Genomic DNA, 20705 nt, shown 5'->3' on the forward strand with positions numbered 1-20705 from the left:
ATGTCATAAAGCGCCTTAATAAGGGGGGAGAAATGAATATTGCAAAGTATTTCAAAGGAATTCCTCAGCATTTATCATAGCCTAGTAGCTAGCAGAATGAGCCCATTGGGATAGATTGCAAGCCATTCATTTGTCCACCCAGGGGCGTTACTGAATTCTAAGGCTATGCTGAGTCACATGGGCCTTATAAAGCATCAGCTGTAGAAAATGTTGACTGAATTAGTTCATTCCTCCCAGCTGAATGCTAGTCACCTTATACAAAATGTGGCAGAATATGAATTGTATATGGCAGGAGCTGAGGCAAATTATCAAGGTAAAATGTACAATTTTATAGTAAAAAGTGTAGTGACCCTATAGGAAGTAATATCACAATGGAATTATGGGCCTTCTCCCAAGAGGTGCTGTGTACTAACAGTTCCCACTGAAATCAATGATCCTAAGGGATTGTATTGTCATTACCTCCAAACTGGCAACAGCCCCAAACTAGGTGCCATTAGGTCTATATAATATATACTTTGATTTTAATTAAAAGTATATTCTGTAGTAAAATATACTGTATAATCACTATTGGAAACTAAAACTGAAATAAAATCAGTGCAAATAGTACTGTTGTGGGAGTTATGTCCACAGTTCTCCACTAGGATCTATTATGCAAATCTAACTCATTGTACATAGTCCACCAAACGATGCGTCAAATGGTGACAACCTAATTAATTTGTTAATTATGCATACTTAGATAAGAATGTTTAAATACACCATAACATCTAGGCCCTGATCCAAAGGGGGACTTTCCATTGACTTTGATGGAGTTTGGATCAGGCTCCCGATGAAATTAAATTTCACAAGAGAAGCGTGACAGTAACAAAATTAAAAGGGCTTATTTATAATTAAAATGTATTCACTTACTATTTGTAGAGTACAATTTGAATTAATGATTTCATAACATCTAATTTCAGCTATTTTATATCCATTGTCAGTGACATACAGCATGAAAATTACTTTGGATACCTTTAAGTTCTAAAAATAGGAGCTCATTTGAAACTTCAATGATTTATTAACACGTTTACCTCAAAAGGAAATGGTGTATCAAATGAAATCTCTAATTCATTATGGAACATATGTGCCTTTAGGCTGTGAGATCAAAAACAAATTCATTCTGAAGGCCTTTTTCCAGTTGCACTTTATTGACTTATGGTCTACTGTCTGCAAGCGGCATGAAAGTTTAATTTCTAAAATCTTTTCACCTTTAAGAGGCATCATTTTCATAACCCATACGATACGGGTTATGTGCTTAGCCTCTGTCCAACACTCAAAGTTCCATTAACTGCTGGCATGTACTACAGATCTACAAAGATCAGACCTGCTCTTCTGTTAGGTAATATTATTACTAACTGTCATCATCGTCTTTTTTTATTTCTTTGGAAGTAGGGATTGGATGACGCTGAAGAATAAGATGACTCTTCGTACACTTGACAAGGATAAATTTCCCTGATACTCCTGTAACTGGGTGAAATAGAGATATAGAACTGCAGCAGGTGAGAGGCTCATTCTGGGCAAAACAGGTGATGCTAATTGACAGGTACACTCTAAAGAAATGGTCCGTGACCACTCCCTCAGCTGAGATCATCTGGTTCACCTAGCTGTCAAAGTGATGCCACAGCCTACAAATACTGCTACTGAACTTCTAGATGTAGCAGTGGGCAAAATTATTATTTTTTTCTGTCTACAGAACGACTGGTCAAAACATTGCAGTCTTTTCCAACAAATTATTACAAAATTATAGTGAATCATTCCTATCAGCACCTCCAGGACAATCCATTGAAATGTGCTGTATCAAAGACGACATACGAAGGCCTCCTCGGGGTTATTTCTCATACAACATGCTGCAGCACAGGATGGTCTGGTAAGGACATATCATAACTGTGCTTTCCACTGGATGTCTGTCTAGGTCCAGGTCCAATTCAAGGTCCTGGTCTTCATCAGTAGAGCCCACAGTGGGTTTGGATCTGGCTCTCAGTGACCAGTTCTTTCTCCAACTCCCAGGACACTAGTGGCATTCATTATAAATATTTCAGTGGATTTAGGTGCACATTTTGTTGGTGGGGAGATCATGACATTGTCAGTGGATGGGCTTTGGAGTTTGTAGGTCACATGACAAGACTCACGTCTACATAGAGGTGTTTTCCTGAAGGATGGCAGGATTCTCTAGCTCCATTTAAGTACATAAGAATGGCCATACTGGGTCAGAGCAAAGATCCATCTAGCCCAGTATCCTGTCTTCTGACAGTGGCCAATGCCAGGTGCCCCAGTGGGAATGAACAGAACAGGTAATCATCAAGTGACCCATACCCTGTTGCCCATTCCCAGCTTCTGGCAAACAGAGGCTACGGACACCATCCCTAATAGCCATTGATGGACCTATCCTCTATCCTCTAGTTCTTTTTTGAACCCTGTTATAGTCTTGGCCTTCACAACATCCTCTGGCAAGGAGTTCCACAGGTTGACTGTGCATTGTGTGAAAAAATACTTCCTTTTGTTTGTTTTAAACCTGATCCCTATTAATTTCATTTGGTGGCTCCTAGTTCTTGTGTTATGAGAAGGAGTAAATAACACTTCCTTATTTACTTTCTCCACACCAGTCAAGATTTTATAGACCTCTATCATATCCCCCCTTAGTCGTCTCTTTTCCAAACTGAAAAGTCCAGGTCTTATTAAGCTCTCTTCATATGGCAGTCGTTCCATACCCCTAATCATTTTTGTTGCCTTTTCTGAATACACCGCTACCTCGATATAACACGACCTGATATAACACGAATTCGGATATAACGCGGTAAAGCAGTGCTCCGGGGGGGGCGGGGCTGCGCACTCTGGTGGATCAAAGCAAGTTCAATATAACGCGGTTTCACCTATAACGTGGTAAGATTTTTTGGCTCCCGAGGACAGCGTTATATCGAGGTAGAGGTGTATTTTCCAATTCTAATACATCTTTTTTGAGATGGGGTGACCACATCTGCACGCAGTATTCAAGATGTGAGCATACCATGGATTTATATATAGGCAATATGATATTTTCTGTCTTATTATCTATCCCTTTCTTAATGATTCAGAACATTCTGTTCGCTTTTTTGACTGCCGCTGCACATTGAGTGATGTTTTCAGAGAACTATCCACAATGACTCCAAGATCTCTTTTTTGAGTGGTAACAGCTAATTTAGACCCCCATCATTTTATATGTATAGTTGGGATTATGTTTTCCAATGTGCATTACTTTGCATTTATCAACACTGAATTTCATTTGCCATTTTGTTGCCCAGTCACCCAGTTTTGAGAGATCCTTTTGTAGCTCTTCGCAGTGTGCAAAGCTTGGAGTCAGGCAATTCAAGTAAGAGTCTAAATGTTCAGGAAAGTGAGTAGAGACGATTCCTGTTGCATGGAGTCCATTACCTATTAAAACAAATATATGTAAGGCCACTCAGATACTATGGTGATGGGCATTTCCAACCGCTTTTTCTATATATTTAGATTGAGGTTGAAATGGGGATTAAGATATGGAAAGTGGGGGAGAACAAAGGAAATAGGGAGGATTTATGGATTAGTACTAATTATTTTTGATGACTGCTTTCTTGGAGGGTTGTACTGTGATTAATCCTGCACTTCTGATTTTGGTGATAATGGGATTGGGAAGGATGTTGACTGTCCCATTTCAGGGAGGCGAGAGCACTTTTGAGGGTGGCATAGGAATTGTTGGAAGGAGGGAAATAAACTGGGTTCTCACCCACCATTGTGTGTGGATTGCATTGGCATTTTTGGAGGTTTATGCCACATACTGTATGTTTAAAAGGAGACTGAAATACCTATTTAAGGATCTGGCTGTTGCACTGTGTCCATTACAAGGTGGAGAGTGTCAAACAATGCTGCTATGAGCTGGGGATATGGCAATCCAGGAGACTAGTTGAGGGGGACTTGGTCCCTTTGAGCTCTATTGTTGTGAGTAGAGGAAATGGGCAGATACAGACTAACAACATATAAGCTGAGAGTGAAGTATTAAATACTGGATACATTGGCTGAGGCAGCTGTATTTTCTCAGAAATACAGAGCTGGTTGACAGTGACTCTATTCACCGCTTCTTGTGAAACATAATCACTGTCAACCATGATATGATCACAGATGAAGCCCTCACTTTGGAGACACAACAGAGAACTGAAGGGATGACACTGCAGATTTATTATTAACCCAAATATCGTTGACTGGTTACTCTGTTCAGCATGAAACAAGGGAGGGTGGAGGAGATGGTGAACCCATCTCATTAACGTTTAGCTTTAAAATGAAGAGCGTTTCCCAATCTGATACTGGATTTGATACAGTCCCAGGTTGGGGTAGAGAAGCAACTAGTATTGTTGTGCAGATCCTCTTGCTGCACCACAGTCAGTACTAATGGCGTTGTTTGGAATATCCATACTCTTGTTGTTCTGCCTGGATGGGGAGGTGTGTTGGGTTTGCACAGGGAGCTATGCTTGCAGTCAGTAGCCTGTGTTGGTACATCTTGACTTTGAAGCAATTCCATGGATTTTCTGGGCACAATTTGTTTCCTGAATAACAATGAGCTTGTATGTATTATTTGTCTCCCAGTTTTTCTTCTTCAGATGGGGGAGAGGGTAGCTGATGCATACTGTCTTACACTGGACTGGGGTTCTTACCTAGAAAAGGTAATAAAGCCCCAGGCATAGATGATGGAACTCAAACTGATATTTTGGATGGATTTTTCCACCATTAGGATTTTATAGTAAGAATAAAAGGAATTATTTGGAAAAGATCAGACTTCTATTATCACATCAGAAGCATCTTGATTCCAAGACTAATTGTTTTTATCTTCAATTTAACTTCAGAGTCTGAAGTTCATAAATAATAAAATATTTATTCTTATCTTGTTCTGTGATTTTATGTGGTTCAAAACGCAGATGGTCTCTGAAAAATTTGGAGAAACACACACAAATCACTCTCTCTTTGAAGGAACAGAGAGAAGGTCAGATAAGAGCAGATCAAAGTGCATTAACAACCTGTTAATGCACATCTGCAGGGTCCATATAGACAGCTAGTCTGTGAAAGGCTAATGCATGGTAGATTCATACACCAGATTGCTGTGAATTTCATGGTTGTGTGGACAAGCCCCAGTTTGTGTAGACTGACTCAAAGCCCACTGAAGTCAGGGGAAAGACTCCCATTGATTTAAATGTCCACAATGGAGCTGGCTAAGTTCAAATAAGCATCAGACAATAAGCATCCCAAATTGTGGATCCAAGCAGAAAGTATAAATCCTTGTGGAGTCCAACAATCATTAATGAAGCTCTCCATGAATACTTGTACCTGTAGCAATCTGGGACTCTGTAATGGTACATCATGATTTTGGCACAAATTTGGCAAACACTTGTGGAAGCCTAAACAGAGAAAACAGATGAGTTTGGGAGATTTTGAGGTGGAGAAGTTTGTGGTCCAGCATTTTACTGTTTGGTGGTCAGCTTATTGTTCCCTCAACTGAAAGTGCTAATCCAGGGATCAGCAACCTTTGGCACGCGGCTCGCCAGGATAAGCCCCCTGGCAGGCCAGGCCGGTTTGTTTACCTGCCGCGTCCACAGGTTCAGCCGATTGCGGCTCCCACTGGCCGCGGTTCGCTACTCCAGGCCAATGGGGGCTGTGGGAAGCGGCGGCCCGCACATCCCTCAGCCCGTGCTGCTTCCCGCAGCTCCCATTGGCCTGGAGCAGCAAACTGCGGCCAGTGGGAGCCGCGATCAGCCGAACCTGCAGTCATGGCAGGTAAACAAACCGGCCTGGCCCGCCAGGGGGCTTACCTTGGCGAGCCACATGCCAAAGGTTGCCGATCCCTGTGCTAATCTTACCTGAGCCATTTGGGTCTCTATGCAACTACTAGCCAATAAAGTTGCAGCAAAATCCAGTTTGGACACATAAATGCTGTATTGCTGCAAGACCAAATCCTCAAGTCCTCACTTAACACTCACTCAGGCAAAACTTCCCTGAAAGGCAATGGGAGTTTTGCCTCAGCACAGAACTGGACATGAAGGTTTGGCCAGTAGATCTAAAAAGGCTAACAACTGCCTGGACAAACTGCCTCAGTGTTTTGTTTTCTTACTAAAACCCAAGGAAATGTGTATGTTGCCCTGTGATTAGGTTTATTCTATTTTCTGATTTCATCACTGATCTGTCTAAAGTGTTCGCCAGTTAATAAATAATGAAGAATCATTCTAGCTCACTCACTTTCCATTTAGGGAAGAGCTAGCTGCAAAATGTCTGTTGTTGCCTTGGTTAACCGCCAAATCTCTATAGACAACAGCAGCAGACATGTCGCCCTTTGATGTAGTTGTCAGAATTTCTACCACCGAGAGATGGCACAATCCTGGCAAGTGGGATCTCACCAATCAGCATTTCTGATAATGATGTATAATTCCTGAAAGTCCAATGTGAACTGTGATATTTCCATGACTGGCACTGAAATATAACAGCGTTCACAGTATATAGGGTTTGCTGCAGAGAGAGAAATATCTTCTTCACTTATCATCTAACCAAAGACATTTCAAACCACAAAGTGAACTTAGTTTAAAATACAGTTCTTTGCATTTCAGATGTATTGTGCTGCAACATTTCAGATAGGCCATTAAGTTGTGCCAGGTTGATTTACGATGTGACAACTTCCCAGAACAGGATACAATGCATCAAAAAGTTACATTTCACTTAAATTTGAATAGATTGTATCTAATTAGTATTACACATGGCAAATGGAAAGTAGGCAACTTATCTATGTGTATCTGCCTACCCCATGTTAGAAGGAACCCTCCATTTTTAGTTAATTGCAGTTGATATTTTTTATACAAGTTGAAAATGAAATCCAACTTCTTGATGCATTCTTTTCTGGGAAGTCGAGTCATATCATAAATCAAGTTGGCTTAACTTATTACAATGGAACTGAAATGCAAAGAACTGTACTTTCAACTGGATATAGGCAATTAATTTGAAAACTGAGTACTGTTTTTGATCTGAAGTGACTTACTGAGTGATCAGGAAAAAAGGCTGGTAACCAGAAGCATCAGACACATAGTTGATTTTCTTCTTTTTGAACTTAATTTTAAGTTTTCCATCTCAGGCAAAACAGTTTAGCAGTTACTTTTGAAGACTGGGCCAATGATACTTTTTTGTAGGATTGATGAATCTTTTTGGCTCCATCCAACTTTGGTGGAGGCTTTTCATAGTTATTCTAATGTGTGATTGCCATAAGAAAGACAGCAAAAATGAAAATGTGTGAAAATATTAACTTGTTCATCTGGAAAATGCATCTGATGAGTGAAATAACAGAAGTAAATGGCCTAAATAGGGATAAATATCCTGCTTCCTAAACCCATCTGTTGTAACTCCTATAGGAAATCTTTCAAAAGCTTATAAATAAAGAGAACATCTATTTGGGAGATTGACAACACATTTATTTCAAACAGCAAATCACAACATGATGAGTAATCTGGTAAAGAACTGTTAAAAATTCACAAGCTGCCATCCACCTCAGGCAGTACCATGCTTCATTTTTGTATACTATATGCTACTAGCTGCTTGAACAAAAGATGGTGAGCAACAAAAATAATTCAGCCCTGAATTTTTCTACTCCATCTGAAGTTTAAACAAAACTGTTAAAAATAAATTCAATAAATAAATATTTGAAACTATCATGGAAAAAACTGAATTGAAAATTAAAAGTACTCATTTTGCAATAAGAATTACATTCTCTTTGAGCATTAAAATTCCTCCTCTTTTGCATTTCAAGGAACATTCCATTAAATAATATCCTGGTTTTGTTGTCCAGGTTTTTTTTAAAAGATGCTTTTCTCCTGAAGCATAAGCAGAAATAAAGAGTGCTAGAACCTCTTCTGGTACATGAATGGGATGAAAGAACAAAATCCTTCAAATTCTACACTGCATGCAGCTGTTGTTGTTCTTTTACATGCAAATATACAACTATTAAAAATAGCCATATGTTTGTAGGAGAGGTCTAGGTATTTTAACATTAAGAAATCAACAGTACCATTACCTTTTATCATAACCTATAATCTTACTGACAGTTGGTAGAGATTGGCTTGACCCAAATCCCTGATGTTAATTTACTAAACTTGGTGAAATGGAGATCTGAACCGTGTGAATCTGGCCCACCTCCAGAACAGTAATTGCATATATTGTATTGTGGGGAAAGTATTTTGTTGTTGTTGTTGAGACTTCTTGTAAAGTTATTCAGTTATACATGAATGATAAAAATCAAGCAATATACAACCACTACTACAGTAAATTTGCTTGGTAGTTCCTTACATCTGATATGATTAGCGGCGGTGGCAGGTTTGTAGAAATTTTGGTGGTGCCCAGACCCCCCCCCAACTCTGCCCCCCACCTGTCAAAGGCTCTGGGATGGAGTTTGGGTGCTGGGTGCAGGCTCTGGGCTGGGGTAGAGGGTGGGGGGTGCAGGCTCTGGGATGGAGTTTGGGTGTAGGCTCTGGGCTGGGGCAAGGGGTGGGGGTGGAGGAGGGGGTGAGGGGTGCAGGCTCTGGGAGGGAGTGCAGAAGGCTGGGGTGCAGGCTCTGGGAGGGAGTTTGGGTGCAGGCTCTGGGCTGGGGTGGGGGTGAGGGGTGCAGGCTCTGGGAGGGAGTTTGGGGGCAGGAGGGGTGTGTGGGAAGGGGGAGGGGTGCTTGCTTTGGGAGGGAGTTTGGGGATAGGTGGGTGTGCAGGGGTGAGGGCTGTGGGGCTGAGGATGAGGGGTTTGGAGTGTGGGAGGGGGCTCAGGGCTAGGGCAGAGGGTTGGGGTGTGGGGTGAGGGCTGTGGGGTGGGGCTGGGGATGAGGGGTTCATGATGCAGGAGGGGGCTCAGGGCTGGGGTAGAGGATTAGGGTGTGGGGGGCATGAGGGCTCTGGCTGGGGCTGGGGCTGAGGGGTTTGGGGCGTTGGAGAGGCTCAGGGCTAGGGCGGAAGGGCAGGGTAAGGGCAGCCTGCCCTGCCATTAGTGGATGGGGGGCACTAGGACCCTGCGGCAGCAGTTGATGCCGGGAGCCGGCAGAGCAGAGTCAGCATGAGCTGTAGGCTCTGGGTCCGGGGGAGGTGAGGGGGCAGCAAGTGCGGGCCGGGGGACACTCGGGGGAGGTGCGGAGGGGTGGCAGGCAGGGCCGGGGGAGAGACCCGGCCCCAAATATTGGTGGAGCAGGGCCCCTGGGCCCTGAATATTGCTGGAGCCTGGGCAGCACGGGCCCATACAACTCACCACCCAGATGATTAGGGCTGATATTTGTACATTATTCTCAGTGAAGTAAATAATATGACAAACACTGTACTAAACAATAATTACTTTAAAATAACCCACTCTATTTTATGGCCATCTCAGTACGTCAAATAAGGGAGACATTTTCTTTGTACCACATGACTACTTGTAACAAAATAAAACAATTTTAGTATGGTAAACACAAAGATGACCAGAGTGCACCCTTATGAAGGAGTCATGTGCTTGGAAATAGAATAACTTAAGATCAGGAGATTCAGTACAAGCTTAAGAGCTGGAATTGTCACCCTAGGACAGGGGTCGGCAACGTTTGGCAAGCGGCTCGCCAGGGTAAGCACCCTGGCGGGCCGGGCCAGTTTATTTACCTGCTGACGCGGCAGGTTCGGCCGATCGCGGCCCCCACTGGCCGCGGTTCGCCGTGCCGGGCCAATGCGGGCGGCGGAAAGCACATCGCTCGCCCGCGCCGCTTCTCACCGCCCCCATTGGCCCGGGACGGCGAACCGCGGCCAGTGGGGGCCGCGATCGGCCGAACCTGACGCGTCAGCAGGTAAATAAAACTGGCTTGGCCCGCCAGGGTGCTTACCCTGGCGAGCTGCATGCCGAACGTTGCCGACCCCTGCCCTAAGATCTAAAGAATTCAAAAGCAGAGGATCAACGTGTTGAAATAATATGAAGCATCGACACAGCAAAAGTCTATTACTTTCGTTGTAATTTTTTTTTAATGTGGCCTTTATAGAGCCCAAAGAGCCTTAGCTTATGAATTTTTTCTTCCTTCTCTTTTAAGGGCGAGAAAAAAGAAAGCTTTCCAAAACAAAATATTTGTTTTCTTGTACTGGCTTTCCCACTGAACTAAAATGTGGGTGTTTATTGTTTATTAGTAGTGCTTTTCTAACCTCCATCAACCTAGCGCTGTCTTCACAGGGGGGGTTAGATCAGCTTAACTATTGCTCAGAGTTGTGAATTTTTCACACCCCTGAGTGACCTAGCAGGGTAAACCTAATTTTTTTAGTGTAGACCAGGCCTGAGTCACATTCAAACAAAGGGCCCAGTTCACAGCAACTTTACTCCATTTTCACAGTAGTGTAATTCCATTTATTTTAATTGAGATCATTTGTGTAAATCAGGCTCAGAGTCAGCTTAAGAAATTCCAAATCGTGTACACAAACTTAATGTCAAACCCTACACACCTTACTCAGGCGCAACACTAATGAGAATTTTGCCTGAGTAAAGGATTGTACCTTTCAGGAGTGTTTATTAACTAAACCCTAATTTCTGATGCTAAGGGTTTGTCTTCACCACAGTATTAGCTCGAGATATAACTCAAGTGTCATCCCTAACCAACGCCCATACACACACAAAAATCTGTAGCTCAAGTGAAGTGGTGCTTTAACCTTAAGCTCGCTGGCCCATCAAGGGGTGTTGGTGGAAGCTCGAGTGCTGCTAAGTGCAGTGGGGACTCAACTACTCTGTGCTGCTAATACAAACAATCCATTGCTGTCTCACCACTCTCACTTGAGCTACACTTGAGTATAGATAACTCGAGCTGACACTGCAGTGAAGACAATTCTTTATATAAAAGGCTAAAACAATGAAATCATTATTCTAAAAAACAACAGAGCTACAAACAATGACATTCACAATAGTAATTTATCTGGAAAAAAATGTCTAGCAAATCCCCCTGAGCATGGAGTGCACAGCCATTAATGAAAATAACAAAAAGAAAATGTATTTCCTTGGAATAGTTTTCAGTACAAGAATAAGTTTCAGTGAGTGACAAGCTTCCTTTTCATTTTGCTCAACCTTTCAAATTTAACCAAAGTTTTGAAAGAAATTACCAGGATTTGAATTTTCTGAAGGGGGATTCAAAGTGCAGATGGTGATCCAGGGCCAACCTTCCTATGCACATTGTATTAGCATGCACAATATTTTCATTTGCAGCCATCTTGTGCACTCCAAAGGCAAAACTTACACTCTAAAAGAAGAATTATGATCCAGGAATAAAAATCAATTATGGCAGGCTTTATACAGAAGGACGATGAACTGCCCCAACAGGAAGGGGAGTCCATTCCATCCTCTCTTCAATTCAAGAACGGGGCATAATCGACTATATTGTTTCAAAGATTTTACACAGGTACAAAAGACACAGGATGTGCAAAGTGTGTGCTTCTTTTCTTACATCAGGAAAAAAACATAATGGGCTGCTCATTTAGAGCTTGATCCAAAGCCATTTGAAGTCAATAGGAGTTTTTCATTGACTTCAATGGCCTTTGTACCAAGCCCTTAACACACATCCACAAACTGTTAAGAATTATCCTATTAGTAATTTCGGCTTATTAACACCCCACCCCTCTGTGATATAATTGCTTATTTGTTAGTGATTTGGCAAATGCCATTACATATGATATTCTAGAAGTAATAACAAATTCAGAGATAGCACTTCTTGCCCAGTCAAAATCAGTTGGCTAGCATTAGAAAGTTAGCACTATTAAGCATTGGTCATTAATAATTGTGTTTAAGTCAGATAAATGCTGCTGCAAATGAAAGATGAAGCATTGCATGAAGCCGTGCGAAAATGGATAGAAGGATGGTTACTTACCAACAGGGCGAGCTGTAGACATTACAATGGTGTGGTGAGAACATAAAAAAGAAATTAAAAAAAAAGAAAAGAAAATCTGTCAGAATGCATGACGTGTAATGTTACATTTAACTATGGACACTCCAGCGATCTCTAAACTCACAAATGTCAGTGAAAGTAAGATGCCCGGCTTTATTGTTTAATTGAGAGTTATTGTTATTACATTTTTTTGGAGACAGAAGTTACACAGCTTCTGAATAAGCTGGCTGGAACCAATCATCTGAGAAACATTTTTGATAGGTTCATATGTCGTCATCAAGTATCACTGTTAATGCTTGATTGAAGTAAAATAGCTTTGCATTAGCACAAACTTCTAGGCCCAGATGAATACATCCATTCAAGCCACAGATTGGCAAATGTCATGCCAATAAATGAAAGGCATCACTGTCTGATTTAAATACCAATTGAATTTTAAGCATGGCCAGTCAGTACTGCAGTAAGAGCTGGAGAAAAGCCCAAGACACCATTTTTCCTATCCACGAAAGCTTACAGCACATCACTTTTTCTTCACTGACAGGGCTGATGAAAATATAACAAATAGGTTGGAATGGCCACAGGGATTTCAATTCAGAACCTCCCAAATTACTGCTTAGATAAACTTCTACTTCCTAAAAAATTGCTGCTGAATGATTGACAGGTTAATTCTGCTTCAGACTGATATTGAGATTGAAAGCAGTTGCTGCAACAAGTGATTTCTTGATTATAGTAGTAGCCCTTCATTGCACTTGAGTTGGGGGAGAGGGCTGTCAGGGCTGCTGTTATTAAAATACAGACATCCCTTTTAGAGGAGCTTAACATTTGGACAGAAAATTCACTTGAGGTTAAAACCTGGGAAGATGAAACTTACCTTATTTTAGCAATAGAATGAGTGCTACCCACCGAGGAGCTACAAGACTTTATTAGCAACCAGTTTCATTTGCTCATTTAGGCTCAGAGACCAGGGTCAAACCTATGTTTTGAAGAGCCCCCATGTAAAGTAACATGTTCAGGGCCTATTCAGTTTTCACCCCTCCTATGACCTGAGCCCTGCACTGTCATAACAACCACTCTTTTTAACCATTTCCTATCTGCTACACACTTCAGCGCATAGCAACCTCCATCCCCTCCTCTTTATGTTAGGTTCCATGGCTTTTGGTAATATGAAATATCCTCCCCTTTCATGGACTGGAAAGACAAGAGGTAGGACAAAACTGCAACTTCCCAACCACAGGGCTGAGTGTTCAGTCAGGGAATTCAAATTCTGCCATCACCTGTGGCTAATGAGGTCAAATGGAGCCATGGATGCGAGCTGGGTATTAAGCTGTAGCAGGCAGGTTGCGTATGTGTGTGCACATGCACATGTAACTTCAGAACTGGGTTTTCAATGGACACGTAAGTTACACAGGACTAGGGCCACCCCACACAGTGAATTCTAAAGCATGTGAGTTGTTTCCCCGCTTTTCATGGGACAAAGTGAATATGATGAAAGTAAGGTAATTTCAAATAATAACTTTATATTAAATACAGTAATGACACAAGCTGACAAAAGTTTGGTAATTCAGGGTTAAGACCTTCATTAATTAAAATAGGACCAAATCCTGATCCCTTTGAAGTCAAAGGAAGTTTACCTAAGGGTTCCTTGTTTCCCAAGAGCCTAGAGTGCCAAGCATTCAACATTGAATTTCTTAGCTTTTCTCATTTTCTGTCACATCCTGAATGTTTAATATGCTTGTAATATAGTGGCTTCTTTTGTATTGAATAAACACTCTGCCTATGGCCTTTAGATTATAAAGCCAAGGAAAAAGATAATGGGAAATCTTCTTGAGTGTAGGAAAATCGATTAAATTATATATTTCCTTTTTCCACCTTAATTTGGTCAAGTTCAGGCTTCAATGAGTTCAAAGGATTTTTGCTTTGTTCTAGTCATTGCTCGTATCACAAGGCTAGGCTAGTAAAAAGAAAGGCTTGACCCAATAATGTATACAATGGACACATTTCTAGGAGAATTTAAGGCCACTAAACTAATGGCCAGATTTATTGGGTATTTGATTCTTTTCGTGACAAAGGAAGTGTACACTTTTTGAGAGTTAATTCTTGTGCCTATTTTTATCAAATTACAAAATGGAAGAATAATCCTCATCACAAACAAATAGCAAGTAAAGCCATTTTCAGATTACATCAAGAAAGCCACATTATCACTTATTATCTAAAGTGACATTATGGCAATATTTTAGCAGATGGATTATCACAATACTCTCGTTTCTTTGTTATATACTGACCTAACATCTCCCCCCTTGCAAAGCCACTGGGTGACTTTTTTTCTTTGAATTCAGCAAATTAAACTGAACTGTGTCCATGCATTAAATGGATGGAAATGGAAGTCGGCCTCTTGGGTCAGTTGACCCCTGTTCTAATAAAGCAATCCAGAGAGATTTTGAACATTTGATTTAATGGCTGGGGGGGGGGAGAAAAAAAGAGAAGATGAAGCTAAAAATGTTTTTATTAACCTTTCACAGCTCTACTGAAAACCTTCATCATGCACCAGTAAACTGTGAAATAGTGTCTGTGTGACACCCATTGTATCAAAATTGCGGCTTATCTTTTTTGAACAAAATAACAAAATATTTTAACTACTATATTTTATTTAATCTTATGGAAATACATTTTCATATTTTTTCTCTCTCTCCATATTTAACATCTCCGTATGTACTGTCACAAAGTACTATCTAAAAACTCATTAGGCTGCTGGGATTTTAAACCTCCTCACTACATCCAACTACACTATGTAAACAATAGGTGGGTACCAGTGTCCAAAGACATTTTCAGAGGAAAAGATTATGCTTTAACTATTATACTTAACCAAGTCTCTTATTTCTTGGGATGGTGCTAGTCTGTCAAGTGAAAAAAAATGGCAGAAGGCTCTATTATGAAATGTTCAAAATTTAAAAAATAAAATAAATATACATTGACTTAAGTTGTTCCTAATTTTATTACAGAAAGGAACATGAAAAAACAGTCTACTAACGGATACAATAAAACCTACAACTAGACACATACATACATATGAATTTGTGCTTTCAGTTACAAATACTGGGACAGATCCTCAGCTGGAGTGAAATTTTTGTCCCATTATAGGAGTTTTGCCCTTGACTTCAATGGGGCCAGGATTTCACTGTTGGTGAAAATCAGTATAGCACCATTGGCTGTGATGGATCTAGGCCAGGGGTTCCCAAACTTGGTTCACGGCTAGTTCAGGGTAAGTCCCTAGCTGGCCGCGAGATGCTTTGTTTACCTAAGCATCCGCAGGTATAGCCGCTCGCAGCTCCCAGTGGCCGCAGTTTGCCATTCCCAGCCAATGGGAGCTGCGGGAAGTGGTGGCCCGGCCTGCATCACTTCCAGGTGAGGATATGGCCCACTGTGTCAGAATGTGACACTGAAACATGACACTCTCTCACTCACCTCGAACTGTGAGGGTAGCAGAGGCTTCCACTTTTCCAACTCGATTCTCAGCAATGCATGTGTAGGTTCCCTCGTCTGTGCTCGTGGCCTTTTTAATGCGTAAGGTGTAATCATCTTTGATGTCATATCTGCATTACAGAAATAAGGGAAAGGAAAGACGTTATGTAGCTGACAATATACATGGCAAAATTTCTCACCTGGAGTTTACCAATCTGATTCTATCTTGGATACATCTCGGGAAGATAATTTATTATCTAGAGTTAGATAATTCCACCAGGCATTAATCTTCATGACATTTTTATTGCACTATGCATTAGTTAAAAACTTTACAGCCATAAAATTAGTATTGCTATGTTCACTCAGTATTAGGGCTTTATTAATAATATCACTCACTCTGCCCTTGATCTAGAGCAATATGATAAAATTAAGCTATCAGGCATCAGTTATCAATATATGACAGCTCGGGTTTATCATGGCTTTAACTGCATGAGCTTCATATTTTACATCTGCTGCTTTGAAAACAGTTTTTCCCTAACAGGTCCCTAGTAAAATTGTCAGCCCCTGTACGAGGGCGGAGCAGGAAATTACATTGCACTCATTTATGCACAATGTACATTGTAAACACAGGCTTTGCAAAGTGACAGTTTAGATGCAAGACACACATCAGTTTCCCAGTAGCACAATGTACTAATTTAACAGAATAGGGAGAGGAGCTTTACTTTTTTTTTAACAAAGAAGAAACATTTTCATTGCATTTTTCTCCCCCTTTTTCCTCTTTCTTGTTACTTACTCTTATGCTAGGGCTAAAGCTATTCAGAATGTATCTGCATAGTGTGCATACTTCAGTATGCAGTGAACATTCATTTGTAATTTTTTTTTAACTTAAATTCTGAAAGATATTCAGATTTCAATTGCTGTCAGCCTGAAAAACACTCGCTTGATAAAATATTATGGCTGTTTTAGGGACCGATCCATTGAAGTCAATGGGAGGCTTTGTCTTTTAATGATTTCAGTGGGCACTGAAAAAACCCACAAAGGTTTTTATGAGGTATATTTTACTCCTGAAATATTCCCCTTTACAGAACTTGGATAAACATTCTGTTTGGAGGTAACAACCCTACTATACCTGAAATTAACTGATCTGTAGAATGGAGATTATGGTCCCAATTCAGTAAAGAAATTAAGCACTTGCATAATTTAAATGGGATTTAAGCACATGTGTAAATCTTTTGCTGAATCAGAGCATAATTCAGCTACTTCCCTCCGGAGTGTTGTGAGATTGTGTAATGTGAGGCTGAAGTTATTAATACTTGTAAACCATTGTAAACCATTTCAGAACCCCAGATGTTAATTTCTGTGCTAATTATTATGTATTGTTATTACTTTTTTATTTTGTACTTGTAATAGATGCAGTCAATATACAGTAAAGATACTGGGATGTTAGTGTACTAACAAAATTTCTGGAACATTAACCCATGAGTTCTACTTGCTGAAATACTGTAAAAAGATCAGTTTTGCTAAGTAAAGCTCAAATTATCAATTAAAATTAATAGTTTCAGGGATAATTAAAAATCAGAATCCCCTTATTTCATATTCTGCAGACCTTTTATTGTAATCTGAGATCGTTCCCTTTCATATTCAATAAATTCATTAGGTAAGAAGCCATGTAAAAATTAACAAAAAGAACAACTGAGGCTAACCATTCTACTACTGGTGTGCAGGATGGTGCATAAGTACTTGTCACTTATGTATTTAGGAATCATATTTAGGTGTACTTTTATTCAGTTTGTCACATTTATCTGATGCATAAATGGTATGCCAGAGGGAAAAGCGGGAAGGTGCTACAGTGTATTCCAGAAATTTAGGGCCATATTTGCTGTTGGCTTAATTCCATTGAGGTTAAAAATTATGACAGCAGAGAATCTGGCCGGCCGTTCCTTGAGCAGCACTAAGCTATTGTAAATATGCATTTAAAAGCCATATGCAGTTATTATGGCACATTTCTTCTGGGGCGTTGCACTGAATTATGTAATTTTGCACACTGTGCTGCACCAGTCAATGACAAATTGAAATCACCGTTTTCATAGGAGAGAAAGGCAAATGGAAGCAATAACTTCCATAAAAATCACAAGAATACAACACCCATTTCCCATACTGATGGAGAAGCTACTGTCTTTGGCAAACAAACTGCTACAAACAAGAGAGAATGCGTATTTCCTTGACATAGGGCCAGCTCTAGAGGAGTAAGACACGTGGGGCCAGATTTGGTTCCTATAAAATATTCTGAAATTAAGACTTGCTACCACATAGAGATTAGGTGAGGGTAGAAAAAAACCTACAGTGCAGGGCAGCAACTGGCCGTTTATTTTGCTGAAGTGTTTTTGTTTGTTTGTTTATTTTTTAAGGAAAGGTAACATCCAAATGGCACTCTGACCACTGCTGGGCTAAAACCAGACGGCAGCAGGACTGTGCCTGACTGACTGTTTGAACTTTAATTCAGGCAGTCTGGGACACAACTCTGCAGTTTGCTGTGGGCTGCAGCTGACTTGCTCCTCTTCGTCTCACGGATGTGTTGGTCCTGGCATGCCAGCCAGCTGCCTTGTAAGCCTCAGCAGCCCTTATGCTTTTTCCTGTCCATCATGCAGATTGTGAAAAGGCTACTAGGTGAAAAAGCCAACCGCCTGACATGCCAGAATGCAGAACTAGAGCACAACCTTAATCACCCACTTGGGTATTGACATGGAGGGTAGAGTAAACATGTCTCTATCAAGGTCCAATCATCAATTACCGGTACTTCAAATTGAGGTCCAGGCCTTCTTGCCTGCACAGCCGCCAGGGCCTCAGTGGGTTTCTGGACCATCCTGAAAGAGCATGCCATCTAGCAACTAGACCAGTGCATGGAGGCACTCGTGGGACATTACAACCATCTGGTGTCCTAAAACATTGATGCAATGCCCCTCAAGTCATCTGTTCCATCCACACTGTCCACATAAGTCACCACGGTTAAATGATAAACTTTGACAGACGAAGCAGGCAGTAAGAAGACTGAAGGAAAATTGGCTCTGAATTTGATCACAGCAACACAAATGACCCTGTGCAATAAGGGGTGGTGACACTGAATCTTTCTTCTCCTCCACCACGGTCTTTGTAAAAAGAACAGGAGTACTTGTGGCACCTTAGAGACTAACAAATTTATTAGAGCATAAGCTTTCCTGGGCTACAGCCCACTTCTTCGGATGTAGCCCACGAAAGCTTATGCTCTAATAAATTTGTTAGTCTCTAAGGTGCCACAAGTACTCCTATTCTTTTTGCGGATACAGACTAACACGGCTGCTACTCTGAAACCGGTCTTTGTAAAGTCACATCCCGCGGAACTGTTGTGGATGGTGAACAATCTAACCAATTCAAACTACCTTCTCCCAGTACCAAAGTCCAGTATCTCCTATTATAAAAAGCTTGCATTATTTAACTTTGCAGGCAAGATCTCCTGCATCTGGATTAATGTCACTCTGGACCCTCTGGAGTATCACACCTGACCAAATTATGGCCATGCTGAGACCTGGAGGTTCTGAAGGCTCTGGGATAGTCCATTTTAACACATGAGAACTGGACCTCTGTCCCTTACTATTGATGAACGGTATATAATTAGTATTTAAATATTTAAAATGTCATATATGAACAATAACCTAGAGCCCCAAAGAGAATGCTACCATGTGATATCTCTAGTGAACTGAAGATATGTAGCATCAATTTTAAAGCTGTGTGTGTGTGTGTGTGTGTGTGTGTGTGTGTGTGTGTGTGTGTGTGTGTGTGTGTTTGTGTGTGTGTGTGTGTGTGTAAAAAAAAACTGGAGCAGTGCAAAGAAGACAGCACAGACTGGGGAATTTGGTCCTTCATTTGCTAGCATACAGCGACATAACTTTTAAGAGCAGTGACAACTAGCAGCCAAGTAATTTATCAGTGAAAACTCTTGACACATGCACAGACTTCCTCATGTCACTGACCCATTACTACCAATAGAATATTAGCAAGCAATGATGATTGATTCCATCATGGCTCCAGTTAAGAATGACCTCAGTCACTGACCCAACCCTATCTAATTAAATACAACAAGTAATATTTTAGCTTAATTACAACATAATTTCTTCAAATGTAGCCCATACATAAGATTTCAAGGAGCTTTAACTTTATGGAAAGTTTGCAGGGCCTGGGTTACTCCATTATTAAGATCATTCAGGGCAGAAAAAGGTCTGATAGTGAATGCTACATTTCTTACAGAACCCATTTTAAAATTAATTGTAATTCAAACTTATTAAGGGATGAACTTCTAAAGTGTTAGAACATTCATTCTGTACTCAGAGAATAAGTAGGGTAAATTTGGGGATGATACATTGTACTCGTGTATAGCAAAAAGGCTGAATCTCAGTGTTAAGGGGAAAAAATCAGCTCAATCTTAATTAACTATGAAGTCACAACCAACGCTTGTACAATATGCATAATGTCAAGAAACACCTTTCAATATACTACCTGGATATTACTGGCTGTTGCCCAAGCTGATGCCAAAATTAACTATAACGTGTAGCCCCTAATGTGTAGTTATATGTATTTACTATCATCTAATAGCTTTTAAATAGTTCTTTTGTTAAACAGTTTAAGGTACTTAACCTTTCACTCTAGCTTACTCTTCAGCCATCAGTACTGAGTTGAGAGAGCATTTTTAAATAAGCAGTCATTATATGTGTGGATACAAAACAGCCACTTTAAAACATCATATAAAATTATTCCTGTTCTACAAGTCACAGTTAGAATGGGTCTGGCTTTAATAAATGAGGGAAAAAAAGAGAAAGCGAGCAAATGAAAAAACACTGCTGGTGAGGAAATTCTAATAGAAATCGGGTGATTCTGATTGTGAAATTTGGCAGTCTCTGGCATATATGAATGCACTCATTGTTGCTGGTTTTGATTAATGACAGTTGTACAATAGTGTGCTGACAGTCCCTGCCATGCAGACACGTTTTTTTCTGATATGAAACACTGCTGAAAAAATGCAACCCAATCAGATTTGGCCCCCGGACAACATGTGCTATCATCACTGTACCGTGAATTGAGATTGATTGGTAACCAGCTGTGACAAAGTGGGGAAATGAAAAGAAAAGAAAAGAAAAAGAAAAGAAAACTGTGACAAAACCATTACCATCTGTTTCACCAAATAATGAATAAAACAAAACAAATTAATCTACAATGCTTAAAAATAGTTACTATACTGAGGTTACTGTCATGCACTAGTTTGAATTTATAAAAAAATGGTTAAATTATTTT

At 40.5% G+C, this 20705-nt stretch overlaps 1 protein-coding gene across 1 annotated transcript in view; it reads right to left on the bottom strand.

Annotated features, from left to right (window-relative positions):
* The window catches only part of ROBO2 (roundabout guidance receptor 2), a 587768-nt gene that overhangs the window by 157921 nt on the left and 409142 nt on the right, over positions 1-20705 (bottom strand). Inside the window, exons 6-7 of the mRNA XM_065421111.1 lie at positions 15387-15514; positions 11910-11921 (exon numbers count right to left, since the gene is read on the bottom strand). Of these exons, the coding sequence (XP_065277183.1) occupies positions 11910-11921; positions 15387-15514 (140 nt within the window). The remainder of the gene's footprint in view (positions 1-11909; positions 11922-15386; positions 15515-20705) is intronic.

This window comes from Emys orbicularis, chromosome 1 (genome assembly GCF_028017835.1).
Source record: "Emys orbicularis isolate rEmyOrb1 chromosome 1, rEmyOrb1.hap1, whole genome shotgun sequence".
In the NCBI taxonomy this organism is placed as follows: domain Eukaryota; kingdom Metazoa; phylum Chordata; order Testudines; family Emydidae; genus Emys; species Emys orbicularis.